This window comes from Coffea arabica, chromosome 7e, assembly GCF_036785885.1.
Source record: "Coffea arabica cultivar ET-39 chromosome 7e, Coffea Arabica ET-39 HiFi, whole genome shotgun sequence".
Taxonomy (NCBI): domain Eukaryota; kingdom Viridiplantae; phylum Streptophyta; class Magnoliopsida; order Gentianales; family Rubiaceae; genus Coffea; species Coffea arabica.
Window position 1 is genome coordinate 7,015,816 of NC_092323.1, and position 18,514 is coordinate 7,034,329.

General features: G+C 36.6%; 1 protein-coding gene across 1 annotated transcript; it reads left to right on the forward strand.

Annotated features, from left to right (window-relative positions):
* The first annotated feature begins 3,021 nt into the window (after positions 1-3,021).
* On the forward strand, positions 3,022-7,901 carry LOC113702286 (malate dehydrogenase, glyoxysomal-like). Its single transcript, XM_027223414.2, has 9 exons — positions 3,022-3,361; positions 3,533-3,748; positions 4,372-4,686; positions 4,829-4,918; positions 5,045-5,128; positions 6,330-6,365; positions 6,472-6,561; positions 6,648-6,742; positions 7,460-7,901. Exons 1-9 carry the CDS (start codon positions 3,287-3,289, stop codon positions 7,530-7,532), a joined length of 1,074 nt encoding a protein of 357 aa, XP_027079215.1. The 5' UTR covers positions 3,022-3,286; the 3' UTR covers positions 7,533-7,901.
* The last annotated feature ends 10,613 nt before the right edge of the window (positions 7,902-18,514 follow it).

Genomic DNA, 18,514 nt, shown 5'->3' on the forward strand with positions numbered 1-18,514 from the left:
TTAAATTGAATCATTAAACGGGGTCTAAGTTGATCATAATGTTGTTAGCGTGGCCAAAGTGAAGCTAAGTTGGTAATAGCTGAAAATTGCGCCCTGTATATATGATGTACCCATGACCTTAATTGAATGTCAGTCGTTTTCTCATGGAAAAGTAGAGTAACGTAACTTCGAAATTTAAAGTCCGTCAGGAAGCAAATGCGCGCAAAATGCAGGCTTTCAGTTGTCTTGTTATGTCGATTACTATTCTTGCCATTATATTCCTTTATAACACGACCATGCTTAATTGGATTCTCGATTTAGAAAGAAGATTTGATTGGTTGTACTAAGGTCTACTTAGTAGGGTTGCTCAGTTCATCCTCGCCGTCTAATGAAATTTTTGCTCCAGTTACTAGCTAAGGATGAATCTTGAATCAAAGGAAAACCAAATCTAGCACACGACGACACTATTGATGCAGCCAATTGCAAAATCCAGAATATATATATATATATATATATATAGAGAGAGAGAGAAGCAGGCCATGATGCCACGTCGTCTACGCTGTGCAGGAAATGACTTTGGAAATCAAGACAATCCAGGGTCGGCTATATTGACTTGCAATCCATCCATTTTTTTTTTTTTTTCATCACAGTGGGTATCTGGGGCCGAGAACTGGTTACCGTACGCCCCAACTAATCCCACTGCGTGACCGCGAGAGGCTGCCCGACATCATCGATCAATGGTAACGATTGGGATTCGATCCTTGGTTGGTGGCTCTCACCCAACTGGGCTACAACCACCGGACCGAACCCAGACTGGGCGACTTGCAATCCATCCATGTTTAACGTATTATACTACACTGCTGTTAAGATAATAAGATATTAATTGCTTTACATCATCGTATTCTAATCAAAATTAAATCTAAATCAGTTTGATGTTATCCCATGAGACATTATTGATTCATTCACTAATCACGTGACGCGTTTAAATCGGACCATTGGAGATCGGGGATGACAAGATCCAAAAAAGAAAAGAGGGAGAAAGAAAAAGAATATCCTACTGTATGTATACAGGAAAGCTATTAATTAATCACGTATGGAAGGACTAATTGTTTAACCAAGAATGAGCTGGTTGTAGATCTGAATTAGAAAATATCAAGTGTAGATGAAGCAGCAACCATCTTTGACAAAGACAGAATGGGTAGTGTGCCTTAGACGTCAATGATTCCCTGAATCGTCTGAAAAACACTCATCAACTGCCCCCTTGAATTGCACCACCATTGTCGACACTTCCCCTTTTTCTAGAAACTCCCCACTCTCTTGTGTCTTCCTATCTTTTTTTAGATAATAAATCATTATTATCATTGTAATTGAATAAATGCTCCCAACATGGCTATATTAGTATCAAATAATGCTGATGTTAGATAGTGTGGCAAGCACAAATTAAAATCTGCACCATATTTGCCCCCCTTGAATTTTATAAAATTCTCTCTTTTCAGTTGTATTGCCTCCTCTTAAATTAAAGAAAATTCCTTTCTCTATATAGATGATCCTTTGAAGTTTTATTTATTCCCCTCTTATTCTACATTTACTCCCCCCCCTCACAAAAAAAAAATAAGATTTTTTATTAATTATCTCTAATAAAAATTTTAGATCTATTCCAAATTAAACATTAACGACGTTCTAATGGGAAAAAAGGATTTGGCCTTTAAATCAAAATACATATTATATATATTTTTTATAGAAATCTGAGAGCATGATTTATGTTGAAATTGATCGTTGCATCTCTTTACTATAGGGTCTTAACTCTGCTACTGTGGGGGAAAGAGGTGTAAGTGAGAGGTCTGAGTTTCAAGCCTATAAGTATTTTTTTTCTAAATAATTATATTTGGCATATTTGCCAATTTAATTTTGCCATAGAACACCATCTTCCACTATGTTTTGGATTCACTTGTCAATGAAAATATATAGTGTGGCATGATAAAACTCAATCATCTAGAGCGATAAATTTGGTAATTTCGACAATTGTAGAAATGTCTTATATTAAAAAAAAATTTGTAGAAATCTTGTTCCAGTTTTTTACGGGGAGGAAGGAAAGAAATGAACTTGCCTTGCCAGTCGAACCCAAGACGTCACTCATCACCTGACATTGTGTCCATTTCAGCAGCCCAAATGTTTAGCTACCGTAGTTCCATTGGGCTTATATTTGCTGAGGTCCAATTACAAATATGTCCAGAGAAGGCCCGCTTCTGTAGAAAGTTCGCGTTACTTCTCTTTCTTTTCGAAGTCAGACAATTTGCTTAATTTTGCTGCAAGAATAGTAGTTTCTCTGGCAATTGGCAAAGCTTTAGCTCCATGTAACTGTGTAAACTAAAGAATTAACCACTTTGCACATTGTGTAATTTCATGGCGAGGGTTATGATTTGGGCTAAGTAAGAAGCTGGACTCAGCTAGTAGATCTTCTACATCTCATTGCGTAAAGTAAAGAAATAGCATATACACCGTTATTCATCTTAAATTTAAATTTGAAGTCTAAAAAAATTTTGTTCATCATCTGTCATGCACTTGATGATGATATCGTATATATTGTTAGCTGCTGTTAGCGTACGTAATATTAACTCTAATGTCCCGTTTAATAACTCAATTCAATATTTAAATTTAATGAATTCAAATTTTAATATGTTAAGATGCATTTGATAACAAAAAATAGAGTATTTGAGTTAATTGAGTGACACTGAATTCTTTAGATAAAATTTGCCTACAAAATTAAGTGATAATCTATTCACTTATCATTGAATGCGATATGCATTCAAATATATTAGAATTAATATTTAAAAATTTAATAAATTCAGACTGGATTTTAAATTTTAAATATTAGTTTTATCAAACGCACGTAAATAATAAGTGATGTGTATAATAAAAGTACATAAACCACGTCTTCCGCAAAATAAAATGGAAATAGTCTCTATTAATTAACAGTCACAGGCCACAGCCCATACATAAATGAAAATGAACACTGTCTGACACATATCCAATTTCACACATCCCAACAAGCTCAATCGTGATCTTATGCGTTCTCGGCCTCAATTCCCTTTCTCTTCTTCATTGGATATATCTCTACCAACTTCCTTTTTCCATTCCGCTTGAATTATAAGGAGAATTATATATTGAGTGCAGAAATTTTGGCCTACACTCCACGACTATTCTCTTCTTCTTCTTCCAAATTTGATTGCGTAAGAAACACGCCAAGGAGCTTCTAGTCCTTCCCCATCGTGCATTATTAACGAAATAGAGCAAAAACGATACCAGCATGGAGTCCGGTGCAAGTGTTAAGCAAAGAATTGCCAGAATTTCAGCCCACCTCAACCCTCCAGCCATTTCCCAGGTGGTTTTCTCTCCTTTCCTCCTTAATTAGCTTTGGTTTTATGAATTTTTTGGCTTTAGCTTCCGCCTTTCTTGATAGGTCGTTGAAAATTGATTTTGAAAGAAGTCGATTTTTATTTTAATTTGGGTTTTTAATGGGAAAAATTTCTCTTGGCTTTTGTGGGCTATAAAGGTGGAGGGAAGTTGTGGGTTGAGAACAGGGAATTGCAGGGCAAAAGGGGGCTCACCTGGGTTTAAAGTTGCGATCTTGGGAGCTGCAGGAGGCATTGGGCAGCCTCTCGTTATGCTCATGAAGATGAATCCATTGGTCTCAGTTCTTCATCTCTATGATGTGGTCAACACTCCTGGAGTCACCGCAGATATCAGTCACATGGACACCGGTGCAGTGGTAAATTTCCCATGTTAATTAATAACCAAATTGCTGATTTGTTAATGTGTATCTCATGTACCCGCTTGTCAAAGAAATCGATGTTAATCGTTAATGGAAAGAGAGAGATGAGATGGAAGCTCTTGAATGAGTTGTTCCACCCGCGGTACTTTGTAGAGTAAGGAACTTTGTGTCAGTAGAAACCTTGCGTCAGTTTACAGAGTTGCAGTTGAAATCAGCATAGGGGAAGACAAGAGTTAATAGATTGTCGTCATTGTACAATGTTAAAAATGTGAAAGTTAATGAAGAAAGAGAAAATATGGGTAAATATTCTGTGTCTCGTATGTTTAGCAAATATCCACTTTATGATTCTCCAATGCCTCTTCGTCACATATGTGGCCTTAAGGTATGGGAAAAGACTGTAACATGGTAGCATTGTCTCATGTATGGTTTACTTTGTTGGTACAACTTAGTTCACTTCAACTTAACTTTGTTGGTACATCCAGGGATCAGGAATTTGATAACATGAAATTCAAAGCAACGATGAGTGAAAATTGAGATGTCCCTTTTTGTGCTATATAAGTTCTTATGTTCTAAATTGTTCAATTTGGCATAGACTGCTAATGTTTGGTTTACATTTCCAGGTGCGTGGTTTTCTAGGGAAAGAGCAATTGGAGGATGCCCTTATTGGCATGGACCTTGTGATCATTCCTGCTGGGGTTCCTAGGAAACCAGGAATGACTAGAGATGATCTTTTTAATATCAATGCTGGAATTGTTAAGACTCTATGTGAAGGAATTTCAAAGTGCTGTCCGAAAGCCATTGTCAACTTAATTAGTAACCCTGTTAACTCCACAGTTCCCATTGCTGCAGAGGTTTTCAAGAAGGCCGGCATCTATGACCCCAGGAAACTTTTGGGAGTGACAATGCTTGATGTTGTTAGATCCAATACATTTGTGGTATGCATGACTCAGTAGCTATTCCTTTTGATATATAAACCAACCGTTTATTCTCTCTGTCTCTCTCTCTCACATATGTCATTAGATTTGTATCATTCTTAGGATTCTCTATCTTATATTGTATCTTTTACATCATCTGAAGGCCGAGGTTTTGGGGCTTGATCCTAGGGAAGTTGATGTTCCAGTTGTAGGGGGTCATGCTGGAGCTACAATTTTACCTCTGCTGTCACAGGTCAATATAACTTCTTGAATAGCTTATAAGTTCACTTAAATAGCAATAACTCTCTCTCTCTCTCTCTCTCTCTCTATCCTTTATTAGCCCTTCTTATGTTAATGGAACTTGTCTCATGTAAAACAGGTTAAACCTCCTTGCTCTTTTACTGTAGAAGAAACTGAGCATCTGACTTCTAGAATTCAGAATGGTGGAACTGAAGTTGTTGAGGTAAGAAGGTTTCCCATTTATATAATGTGAAGTCTGTGCTTGAGTTTCTAACTGCAGCAGTGACGGCTGTTAGATGTATTCGTAAAAAATGCCTAGTACTCCAGTGCATCAGTCATTTCTATGCTTGATACAATGTTGTTCAGTCATACTTGCTCATTATGTTTTGTCATAAATGAAGAGCTTAGGTTTAACGAGTTCAGTTTCATCTGTTGCCATATAGAAATTCATAAGCTGTGGAGCTGGCATGAAGGGAGAGTTGCATTTAGGTTAAAATCTAGGAGATGCCACTCAGAACCATAGTCGAACCTCTTTGTTTGCCTTACTTGCCCTTTCTTCAACTGGATAATCTTGTTTGATTGACGTAAATAAGATGTATAAAAAGCTTGGTCCTAAGTGCCTTTAGTTGGAAAGTGCCAAAGTCTGGGATATGCAAATTGTTGATTTCAGTTTTTATTAGATTGGTGTGCCTGCGTAAAGATTTTGTGTAGACAACGATTTAAAAAATGAAAAGGAAATCTGTTAAGCTGAACAGCAAGCTTGGGATTTGTTCAACTTCCCTGCTAGAAACATTGTGGGTTCATTTTGGCGCATTTGATACTTAGTTAATCTGGAGAGCACACAACATAAGTTAACTTGTACTTCTGCATTCTATACCATGCTGGAGAGAGCTAAAAATTGACTGTGTTAATGTGGAGACTGAATGCATATAGTTGTAGGACCTAGTCAATTTTCCGTGAGGTTAAAATAAGGGAAGAAAACCCAAGAGTAAGGATATGGAAAGAAGCAATACCTCACTTACACATCGTCCTCAAATGAACTGTTGAAGCTTTGTCTAATAATTACACTTCTCTACAAGATGTGTTTTGTGAAAATTACTTTTGAATAATTGCTGAAAGTTCTTTAAGGTGACGTTACTAAAATTTCGAATGACTAAATATATATAGGTGGATGTCTCTTAGTAATGGCTGGTGGCGCGAAATTTTGGAAATAGACTAATTAATATTTTAGTATTAAAAAGTGAGAAATTTGTCTCTGTAGAATTTTGGCTGCACGGTTTTCAACGAATATCTATACTTATTTTTCGTTTGGCAGCCAAGAAACAATAGTGATATGAACTGTTATATAATGGCATGAATAAATTGTTCCATGTACACAATGGACGTCTGTATGTATTTTAATATAATTGTTGCATCCCTTTCAGGCCAAAGCTGGTGCAGGATCTGCTACTCTCTCAATGGTTAGGCATTGTTATCAGTCCTTGTTTTACTAACTGTTATTCTGTTACTACTAAACAACATTGGCTCTTGAGATAGTGCTGAGAAAGGCCTGCTGGTTATTTTCAGGCATATGCTGCTGTTAAATTTGCAGATGCATGTTTACGGGGGTTGAGAGGAGATGCTGGTGTTGTCGAGTGTGCATTTGTGTCATCTCAGGCATGTCACTATCATCACTTATCTAGGATTCATAAACACTCTTCATGATGTTATTGTAATTGATTGGTTGATCATTCTCTTTTCAGGTGACTGAGCTTCCTTTCTTTGCAACCAGAGTACGGCTTGGTTGTAATGGGATTGAGGAGATATACCCACTTGGTCCACTAAACGAGTATGAGAGGTCTGTATTAACTAATATTTTAGATTATCTTCCATCTTTTTGTCCTAATGTTCTTTCTAAGCTGTGTTATCAGCCCTCCTACCCTATGGACTGCTGAAGTTTTTAACCTTGTCCTCCGACTAATTCGTCATCTTATATCACTTTGCCAAACCAATTAAGTAGACCTATCTCAACTCAATCTGATGAAAGCTGGCAGTTCATTGTTTCAATGTGTACCCTTCAGTTCCCCCCCCCCCCCCCACCCACCCACCCACAAACCAATTTCTTGTGTGATTTGTCCATTCAAACCACAAAGCTACGGTAAAGACGCTTATAGAGGAGAAATGCTTGCTTTTTTATGCTAAGGTGGCATTTAACAGTATTATTAATAAATACTTGATTCTCATATTATTGGTTGTTGATATAATTCATGATGCTTTTTCTGAATCATTGGTCCTTCTGACGTGCTAATCAAAGTAGTCACCACTAGCACAAGCTCATCATCTCAAAATAAAGATAGTATCTGCACATTCGAAAATTACATTTTACCTTTATTCAGTGCTTGTCAGCCTAATTTAAGTATACTTACTATCCAATTATGTAATGAGATAATGTGCATGCTGTTGTTCTCTCCAATGTATCTGCATGCCTGTGCCAGTATGGTGCATCGGATGGGTCTGACATATTTGTCCGTGTTCAAGAGAATTGCTTGTCTTTACCGTGTTCTGATTTTTGCAGGGCCGGCTTGGAGAAAGCAAAGAAAGAATTAGCTGGAAGCATTGAGAAGGGGATTTCATTTGCAACGAAATGAAACGGCCAACTAAATTACATTCTTCAGGATCGTTATTACCGTGGTGCCTCTTGTTGTTCAGTCAAGGCCTCGGTTTCTGGAATAAGTTGTTGAATCCGATGTTGTATCAGAAGTGCATACAGCCTTGCAGTGTACACAAATCAGAAAAATAAGGCAAAGATTTTGTCCTACCTCGCTCCCTCATATTTGTTCCCTCCTACCATAGAACATGAAAATTAAAGGGGGGGAAGTGTGTTCTTTTAAGATTGATGGATGGACTTTTGGTGTACTTCACCGGGGTAATTGAGAATGAGCATGTTAGTATAGATCTAAACTTTCTTCATCTTCAATATATTCTTGGTAACTTCTGATGGATTTTCATCAGTTCAATTTCTTGGTATCATCTTTTCGGTAATTGATAGGTGGTTTCTAGCTCAAGCCCGGTAGATTTTTTAATTGGGATAATTTCAGATACCTCCCCTAAGGTTTTTAACAATTTCACTAGCTTCCTTTTAGGTTCGCAAAATTACACGAGCCTCCCTTGAAGTTAATGATGTAGAAACAAAATGAGTCCAAATCAGAAAAAGTAACATTAAAAAAATATTTTAAGGAGAGATGAAATTTTTATTTCATAACTACCCCTTATACATATATATAAGTTGTATTAGTAAAAATATGAAATCAAGTAAAAATTAGAAACAATTAACACACATTTCATTACTCAAAATATTCACATTCAATGCATTGGACAACACAAATAAATGATAAAACTACATTAATGATCACAAGATTCAGTAAAACAGACAAGTCATCGTTCTTAACATCAAGTTTGTTATGGTTTTTGTGATTTTTGAACAGAATGAATTTTTAAATTTTACCTTTTTTTCTTCTTTCTTCTTTATTTTCACGAAATTACTTTACAACTATTACAATTTCAAAAGTTCCAAAGAAAATTTTCTCACGAATAATTTTTTTTTTACCCTGTGTTTTTTTTTTTATTTTACCAAAGCTCTTTTTGTCACAGTGTGTTTAACTGGTTTTTGATCATTGTTAAAGTTTTATCAATCACAAAATAGCATCATTTGGTATATCGATTAGCCTTTATTTTATAATTACAAGTCACTGTTCATCATTAAAGAAATTCTCAATAGTTATTTTCTTTAATTAGTTATTAATAGTTAATTAGTGCTCTAATTACTCAATCGTTAGATATTAGTTTCTATAAGACATATAATGTCTTAGAGTATATGGGTAATTTTTTCCCATGTGATGAAAGTAATCAGGCCCACAATTCTACCAAGAGAGGTAAATGTAATTTTATAAATCTCAAGGAGGGCAGTGAAATTGTCAAAGACATCAAGGGAGGTTTTTGTAATTATACCTTACAGATTATATGTAACTACATTTGAGAGATCAGTACTTCATTTTAACCGAAATCACAAATACGGTTGATTGTTAAAGACTAATATAAAACTAAATTACATTTAAAGACTAATATAAAATTAGATTACATTTACATGTAAAATATGAATTCAAAAACTTCGCTCTGCAAATCTCAATCTTAGTAATAAACGAGTTTAGGCGGGAGACTTGTGACGTTTAAACTTCGATAGTGTCCTATTGATTGATTTTCCTTCTTCTTTAAGTTTTTAGGTTTTGATACGACCGTAGTACATGTACTCACTTGCCCACTGACCCGTCTCTTATACGATGAAACTAATTCCATCAACTATATAAGAAGAGGAGACAAAGAGGTAGTAAGTTGCCTGCTTGTAGCGAGGATGTAGCTAAACCTTTCGGAATCTCAATCTTAGTAGTAAATGAGTTTAGGTTCAAACCTTGTGTCTCTTGACCTTCGCTCATGATTAGAACATATTATTAATTAGCAAAAAAATTTGCATAAGAGATTACAAATTATTGATTTTGTGATACAACAAAGCGTTATGGATTCAAATCCTCTTTTTTCCTCTTTGCTTTTTAAATCTCAATTCGTGTATTTTTCGTTTTTTTGAATGGCCTGATTGGGCTTGTCCAAATACGACAAATAGATGGACCAAGTGGGTTTGCCCAATGCTGATGGGAACCCAAATAGGACAATACTGATCCAATCTAAACTAAGGTAGGTAGCAAGAAGTCCTACATGGTCAGCAAATGTTGAAAGGTGCAGCTCAACTGGAGATTAGACTCATAGAAGAAGGTCCGCGGGTACTGCAAGAAAATCCGTCCATTTTTAGTCACCTTCGTAAAATCCGATATCTGTTTATCCAAGTCCCAAGTGAGCGGGGTCTATACATAATTGTCGTGGGTATCATTACCATCAACTAAAAATGATGAGAAAACGTGTACATAAGAATTTCTAAGCTTTTGACTCATGAGCGATCTGCAGTTAATTGCCCCTTGAATAATACTGTACTACATGCGAAGCTCAGTTCATGATAAACTCTGGCAGTAAAAAGCAAGCTCCTGAGTCACGAGTCACCAAATGGAATGATTAAAGCTGCTCTTAATTTGCTTCTTTCATGATCAGTGTATCCCAGCCATCGTGCACTTTTCTCTTGAATCCCTTTTTTTTCTTGACCCCACAAATGCCCATCTTTTCTCTGACTTTTGTTTTTTTCCTTTATATATATCTGCATGGCAAAATTTAAAATGTAGATTGGCCATCTGGGCTCCTTTCCTAATCATTCTAATCAGCATCTGTCATAGGCAATGGATCTATTTACGCATCTAAACTTTAGTCTACCATCACTTTAGGTGGTGCCAAAGAGTTCCTGTGTCACAATCTTTTCATGGACATGATTATGGGCTCGAGTTCATCATTGACTATCAATGCATATTTTGTCCACAACGTGTTCCAAACTACACGTGGATCTTGTTTATTACTAACTCTCTGTAAAAAGTGTGATTAGAAGTACTTAGTGGCAAAAAATCTGGCTTCATTTACTTTACAGCTAATTCATTAGTGTGATATTTGCGCCCCACACCTCCCCAACTTTTTTTTTTTTTTTTTTTTTTTGTTTACGCTGAATGTTCAAAGTTTGGCAAAAGTCATGTATGTCGCCTTTTTGGCCTTTCCGACACATCAATGGTGTCTGCTTTTCCTTTTGATTACAATATCAAAATGCACTTGCCGGTGTTCCAATTTACTACTCCCACTGCTGCAACCACTCAATCTTTTAAGAGCGAAAGCTAGCTAGCATTAACGGTCTTGGTTACAGTATAAACAAATTTTAGTGGATTTGTGCATAACATTCTCGAAAGAAGGAAATGTAGCTGCACCAATAAATGTTATGTTGAGCATGAAATGAAATTATTCCTTTTGATGCAAGTGAAATAGTAAGTGTGTAACGAACGGACTCAGTAATTTTTCCACATGTACCGTTCCTTTGACCCCTTTGAGTTTTGGTGCTAAAATATTTTTGGCCCTAAATCTAATTATTGTCTTTCGTTCTACGAACATTTGGGGCGATATCCAAGTCCACTCACTCTTGAAACCCACCTTTCTCCATGCAATTAAAATGTCTCTTTAATCTCCATCCACATTTGTGATAGCCTTTAATTTTCGGGGACATGTTCTACCAAATTTTGCCATACTTTGCACTGCTCTATCATGTGCATTGCTCCTGGAGTACTAAACTGTCTCTCGTCATATCTTTTTCTGTAGTGTAGGCTCCTCCTCCGTTTCATTTGGAGAGTGAAAGCGATTCCGATTGAAATACTTTCGCTGTGCTTTTTTGATCTGAAAGGAAAAACCAGCAAATATATTTTCTTAGGAGTACTTTTCTTTACTTGCTAACGGTCCTACACCATCCCGATGAATTATGATACACACAGGGGAAAAGAGGGGGTAGTCGGTCGATTTGATCCATTTTGAGACACAGAATATATATATATAGAATAAAAAGCAAGACGACTTTTCTTGTCAAGAAAAGCTTCGAAACACTTAACTATTGGAGTTAATCATTCTTGATTTATCAAAGGCCACAACGTTTTACAAGCGGTGGAATCCAAAGTACCTTTAATTGCACCTTTTTTTTTTTTTTTCCAAGTGTGCAACCATCCTTGAATCCATTAATAACCAACTAATGCCCCATGAAAGTCTATTTTATTTGGTTGCATGATTTGAGGAAGAGGGGTTGATCGAGATTAATGGCCATTGATTACTTAAAGTTAATAGTCGACAATTGCATAGTTGTTCCATGAAGAAGTCGCATCGTATCTGATCTGATCTGATCAGGTTTCATTGGCGATAATAACACGGGACCAAGTAGTAAAAGCTAAAACACAAATATTATCTGTCGGTGGTGCTAAACGTCCAGACGAGTGAATTAACGACAACACATAGGGTATTGTAATCTCAAATCTGTACTGAGTAAAACATTGATCTGGTGATGCAACGCAGAGCTGGAAAAAATAAAAAGACACTGATCATGACTACCATGTACCATGTAGGGGTGTCCAAAGAAAACGTTAACGTTTGACATAGACCTGTTGTTTTGTTTCATCCCCAGCTGCTCCACAGCCATAAGGCCAACTGGCCATGGACTCCAACTAGGAGGCCCTTATTGCCTTTAGGGACGCAATAATTTATCTCCCGTGGCGACCGGTGAGATTGAGAATGACCATTCTCTGCTCATATTGAATGACTCTGCAAATACGGCTGCCAAATTCGTTCCCATGCATGTTGTGCTTTCGGACTTTGTATGCCTCTCTGACCCACGCGTGTTTGAATAGAAGATTATTTGAAAATATTAATATAATATTTTTATGATGTAATTTATGTGAGATGAAAATGTAGTTAGAAATAAAAATAGGTGAGTGGAGAATGTTCTTGTGATGCAAGCAATTTTTTTTTTTGCCAATTAAAACTTGTATCTAATTAAACAGGGCTGTTAGTGGCAAACACGATGTGAAGTAAAATAGTAATGGGAAAATGTGTCAAAGAAATATTTCAAAAAAATTTTTGCCAAAAAAAAAAAAACTACCAATTCCAAGAGTTTCTTCTTTTTTTTTTTTTATGTGTCTAGAATAATAAAAGTAGAGTGGGGCTAATGTAGCATAAACCGATCGCATTTCTAGGGTGATATGGAATTTATATTGTTTTTGTAAGGGAAGACTAGTCATTTGCAATGCTAATAATTAGCGTTCAATTAGGCTAACACTTGGGAGTGTTCAGATAATGTGTTATTTGAAACAATTATTACAACACTTTTGTGATGTAAGGTATATGAGATAAAAGGATAATTGATTGAGAGGATAAACAAGATGATTGAAAATTGCGTTTTTGATAGAAGCACAAATATCATTTCAAATAATACACATGTATTCTGCTGCAGTTATTGGAGCTTATTTAAGTGAATGAGAATTTCTCATCACTAAATAAATTTGCTTAATTACCAAGAAAAGAGAAGAGGACTTTTTCTTTCCTACCCCCCTTGAGAGAATTATACGAAAATGAAATGAATGGTTGCGGTGGGACATGAGAGTTGTACATTTTGCATCTGCCGGACAGCCGAAGCCATTTTCATGCAGGGCGTGCTAGTCATCGGAGACGTGCACCTAATCAAAGAAAACTGCAAAACTTGCGCTCGCAATACTTTTGCCTTCGAAAATAAATTTATACCAACAGTTTGTCCATTCCGTCTATTGGCTCTTTCTTTTGAAACCCCCACTCCTCCGCCCCCCTCCCCATAAAATCCCAGAAAAAAAAAAAGAAAAGAAAAAAATTTATTGGCTTTTTCGAGGTTCTCGTTTTTTTTTTTTTAAAAAAGTTATTTTAATCTCTTTTTTTGATGGAGTAGTATGTATAGTACTAATATACTGTATTGTTCTTTGTCTATGAATCATGCTGGTCACTTGTGTATACAGAACTACTTATCAATCAATCAATCAAAGACAGAAAATGCACAATGATTTTTGTGTCGGATCCTATTCCCGGAAAAAACGACAACGGACCTTTCACCTATTCCTGGCGTTTAGTGGTGTACGATGCTCCCATTACGAGGCATAGGCAAACAAAACCCATTTCTCCTGTTCCTTTTTTTTTTTTTTCCCTCTTGAGCAAAGCAAAATCGGTTTTGCAATTTGGACACCAATAATTTACGAATCTTCTCCCGCTATAGGATAATCGAGTGGTGTTAGGTTTGGTGGAGCAGGGTTCCATTATACAATAATATATTTTATTTTATCTTCACAATAAAATAGAAGGCTAAAAGCTTCACCTGCAAATCAATCACAAGGGGGAATTCAACGCATTTTGATTACAGTCGCAGTAGTGTGACGATGAGAAGAGAAGAAATAAACGGTTGAGAAGAAGAAGTTGCATTGAGTCACGGGGTGCCCAGAAAAAGGAAACAGTAGTGAAAACTGCAGAAAAACAGTTTTTAACTTTTCCAAAATTCCACGGCAACCAAAGGAAATGAATGAAGTAAATACCACCGGCATTGTGCACTGCACTCTCTAAGGAAAAAGGGCAAAAAAAAGGATGAATCGTCAATTACACATTTATAGGCTGGCTGAAATGTTTCCGTATTGCTCACAAATATGAAAGGTTCGAAGAAATAATAATGATAGATTGTAATAAATTAAATTATAAAAATATTATCATTATCATAAAATAAAATAAAAAAGACCGTAATGGCCTGCATTTTCCTGAAAAGACGGGATGAATGTGGACGATGCAACTTCTCAATTTTGGCATTTACAACTATTCAACCAAAATCCTAGTTCATCCAACGTAGCTGTAGTAGTTGTTGTTGTACTTAAAAGTAAGAAACAAAAACAAAAGAAAAAAATCCTGCATGGGAAGTAGCAACGTCCTTAATTGCTAGTATTTGATCCACTCTAGACTGCGGGACAATTCGGATGAATGCTTTCCCGATAAACTTCTTATCCAATCAAGTACCACGATAGTCAATGGCGGAGCCACGTTGAGGTGAACCAGGTTAAACTTTTCTAAAAATTTTAATAGAATATAAACCTATTAAATATGTTATATAAAAATTTTAAAAATTATAATATTGCCTCACTCTTGTCTTGTCCCTCTGAGTTGAAATATTACAGGTCTTGTCTTCGTGTCTTTTATAAAAGACCAACAAAATATGACCGGGACAAGGGGCACGGGTGCAACCGGCCCAGCGGTTTTGGCCATTTTTACCGGCGCGTAACTTTAGTTGTACGCGGCGTAATTTTATTTGCACAACGTGTAATTTTAGTACTCCCTCCGTCCCACTTTGATAGTCCTGTTTCTTTTTTCACACAGTTTAAGAAAATGTAGTTAACTTTGTTGGAAAAGTAAATTTAGATTGCTATTTTCCTAAAATACCCTCACATTAAATAGAGTACAACTTTATGGGAACTTGAATTGATGGCAAAAAAAAGAATTAACTCTCATTAAATAGGGTAAGTTTATAGTAACAACAACTTACATTGAATAAGGGCATTTTAGGAAAATTAAAATACAACTACATTCTTCAATTGGAAAGTGGACTACAATTTGGGACAGACGAAAAAGGAAAACAGGACTATCAAAGTGGGACGGAGGGAGTACAAAATTTTGCGAGTCCCACACACGATGTGAAAATCGATACACAACTTATGATTTGGACCGCACAAAATTTTTTGGCCAAATCATGGCCATTAATTGTTCAAGATGATTGCAGGTGCAATCGTCTCTGCCCCTTGTCCATATGACCGTGTAACCTTCATCCCTTCCCTGCCCATTTCTGTGAATCAACGCTTGCTTCGAAGTACAAACCCAACTTCAACAAAAGGAGCAAATATTCTGCTGTCAATGGCGCATATTTAATAACGCATACTGATCAGTGGCTTCATTTTAGGGAAGGAATGAATGAATAGTCGATATTCATGAATGTCGTTGTATTGCGGGTTGAATCTTGAAAAACATAGCCCAGCTTGGAAAATTTTCACGTCTAACATTTTCAACCTTCATCACATCAAATCATTCAGTAGCCATTAAAACTCTTCCATCTATCCTGCTAGTCTTCAATTACGTCTCAGGGGCCCCCCATCATCCTCCTGACCATAAGCTGCCAATCTGTAATATCAAACGATTTCTGCCATGCCAAGTCATCAAAAATTTGTCATTCTATCGGCCCGCCTTTCTTGTCACATCAATACATCAACGGACAAGAGAAGCATTTGCAAGATTGTATCCCTTTTTTTTTTCCTAAATGACAATAAAATCCTCCGATGGCTCACTATAATTACAAACATCTCCCTGAGGTAGTAAGGTTTGTTTTGTTTCTGAGAGCTTCTCCAGGGTTTTTAACTCAGAGCCCGTACAGGCATAAATGCGTCCAAGTTTGCAAAATTACCCAACAATAATCAAGGGAGGACTCTACGCATGAGTTTACATGCAACTAAACTAAAAGGGCTACGAATCTTCTGTTATAACTAGTGTAATATTTGGTGTACCGTTCTACTGAGTTGGTGTACTCCATCCCAGTGGAATGTACAACAAGTATTGCAAGGTGTACTGTATACACCAACAGTAGAGAGTTAGGACCTCCGGTGAGGGGAACAATTTTCAATGTATAAATTTGTAGTAAAGTTAAATCTCTAGTATGGATGATTATATACCTTGATATTTAAATTGTTGCTGTTGATATTTAAACTTGAGGTGGGATGCCGGCAATTGCCCACGCTCGTGTACATGTGGCTCCATCACTGTACACCAATTTAATGTAACGATATACCAAATATTACAAGATGTATATACTCTACTTTTATATATATATATATATATATATATATATACTACTCGGTGAGTAGACTATAGGTGAGTGTGACAGCCCCTTGGGTAACAGGGGATCGGCTAACAACTAAAAGTAGTCAATGAGAATAGTAATTTTTTTTTTTGTTTTGTCGATAGGATAAATTCATGCACTAGGGGAAGGGAAGGATTTGTAGAGGTCCAAGGTAACAATGAGAGGATTGAATCATCACCAGATCAGATGAGTGTACTATGCATCCGCCTGAATTTTTTAAACAGAGCCACTTTTTAAGGTGTAGAATTGGTAGGAGGTAAGGTTTGAATGCATTGATAATGACTACCAACTCAAAGGCTAGTGGTTAGTCAATGAGAGTAGTAATTGTTATATTAGAGTTTATCTAATGGGTGCTTACTTGGCTATCGTTAATAAGGAATTTATGTGTTAATTGTTAAATAAATTTTTAACGGATGTCTAATATACATTCGCTGGTACACATAAATTACATCTAATTTACTATGCGAATATGTGTATTATGTTTATTGTTCCCTTTGCGTTTAGACACTTTGAATTAATTTTTTATTTTTTAAAATTAACAACTAACGTCATTTGTCAGCCAAATCCAATTGAATATAAATTAAATGTACTAATTGGTACCCCCATTGAGTTCTCACTACATAAATCCTTACACTTTGAAAATTTTGGTGGGGACAAAAATAATTGGAGAAGAAGTGACAAGTGCTAGTCTTTGAAGTATTAGAGATTCTAAGGCTTTGTTTGAATCTCTAGCTTTTATAGACACTGTATATTTATTTCATATACATCACAATGACATATTTCAGAAATACAAACAACTACTTTTCTATCCAAAAAAAAAAATACACTCCTGAAACTTCTAGAAAATGCAATCCATACCCGCTCTAACTTTATCGAATTCATAAGCGATTGCTGAAACATTTGACAGTCATCCCGCTTGGTTGAGGTTACAACACCTGAAGAGATTGAAACTAGTCAGCACGTTATCTTTTTCTGTCAAGATATCCATTAATCATTAAGAACACGACGAATGCTCATATGGCAATGGAAACAGAGAGTGAGTTAAGAGGGAAAAATAAAAGAGTGGCCCTCCCCTCCCTCTGGTGTTTTAGATCTGAGGTTGGAGAATGGCTAATTACCCAATATGCAACATAACAACTAACAACTATCTGGTCTTTCCTTTTTCCGGGTAATTCCTCATTTTAGGCTGAATGCTACCAATCTAACACGTAAATTCAATGTACGTCGCTTTCTGATGGCTAGGAATCACCAACCAAATCCAAATGTTAGAATACTGAAGAAGAAATTGCCTACTGCTAAAAAGACACTCCTGTCTCTACGACTTACTACTTCATACTACTACTACTAGAAAACAGCTATCGTAAGGATAGTTTGGACACTTTGAGGACAGAATCTCCACTTCTTAATGCTCAAATGTTCAACAAACTTTGGGACAGGCAAAGGCTTACGTTGTTGTGAGTTGTGACAACCAAAAAGCTTATCGTAGAGTTGAGTTGCCAGCAAAGTGAATCACGTGCTGGGCAAATGGCAAACATCATAAATGCAGGAAACCCATCAGGATCGATTCGCAAATTTTGACCCAACATTTTCAGACCAGAGAGAGAAATGTACTAATGTAGGGAACCCAATGGTGATCCTGCATTTATTTCCAATACTGATCAGGTCCAAGATCATTTAAGCGGAGTTTGTATAAATGAGGAGAGAGTTCTTTACTTCCTTTAAAGGCAAACTTGCACTCATTGATTCATCTCCCTTCCCAACGCAACCCCTCCCCCAAAGAATAATCCCCCAGTTGAGTTGAGTACTTGAGGGTTGAATTCAATAAAAATGATCCCGAAAGCGGCAGAACAGAACCACCCCATTTGCCAAGAAGAAGAGTTTTCTCTGTCAAGCAAAGCCAGACCCCAATGCCCCCCACTGACCACCCAATGCCCCCACTCTCCACTGCACGCCACGCCGGGCTCGATGCACTCCCACTAGGTCGCCTGCCATCTTTCATCATCGGCCTAAAACAAAATTATAGCTAATTAATTCACGCTTTTATCCATACGTACGCATGATCATCCGACCTCTTAACCACTCACTCTAGTCACCAGAACCCACGAAGAAGCATAAACAACTCTTGATTTGCACGCCCGTGCTTTAGGCATATAGACTTTTCTCCCAGGTTCTTTCGTGGTAAAAATAAGGGAAACAAGAACATTTGCAATAAAG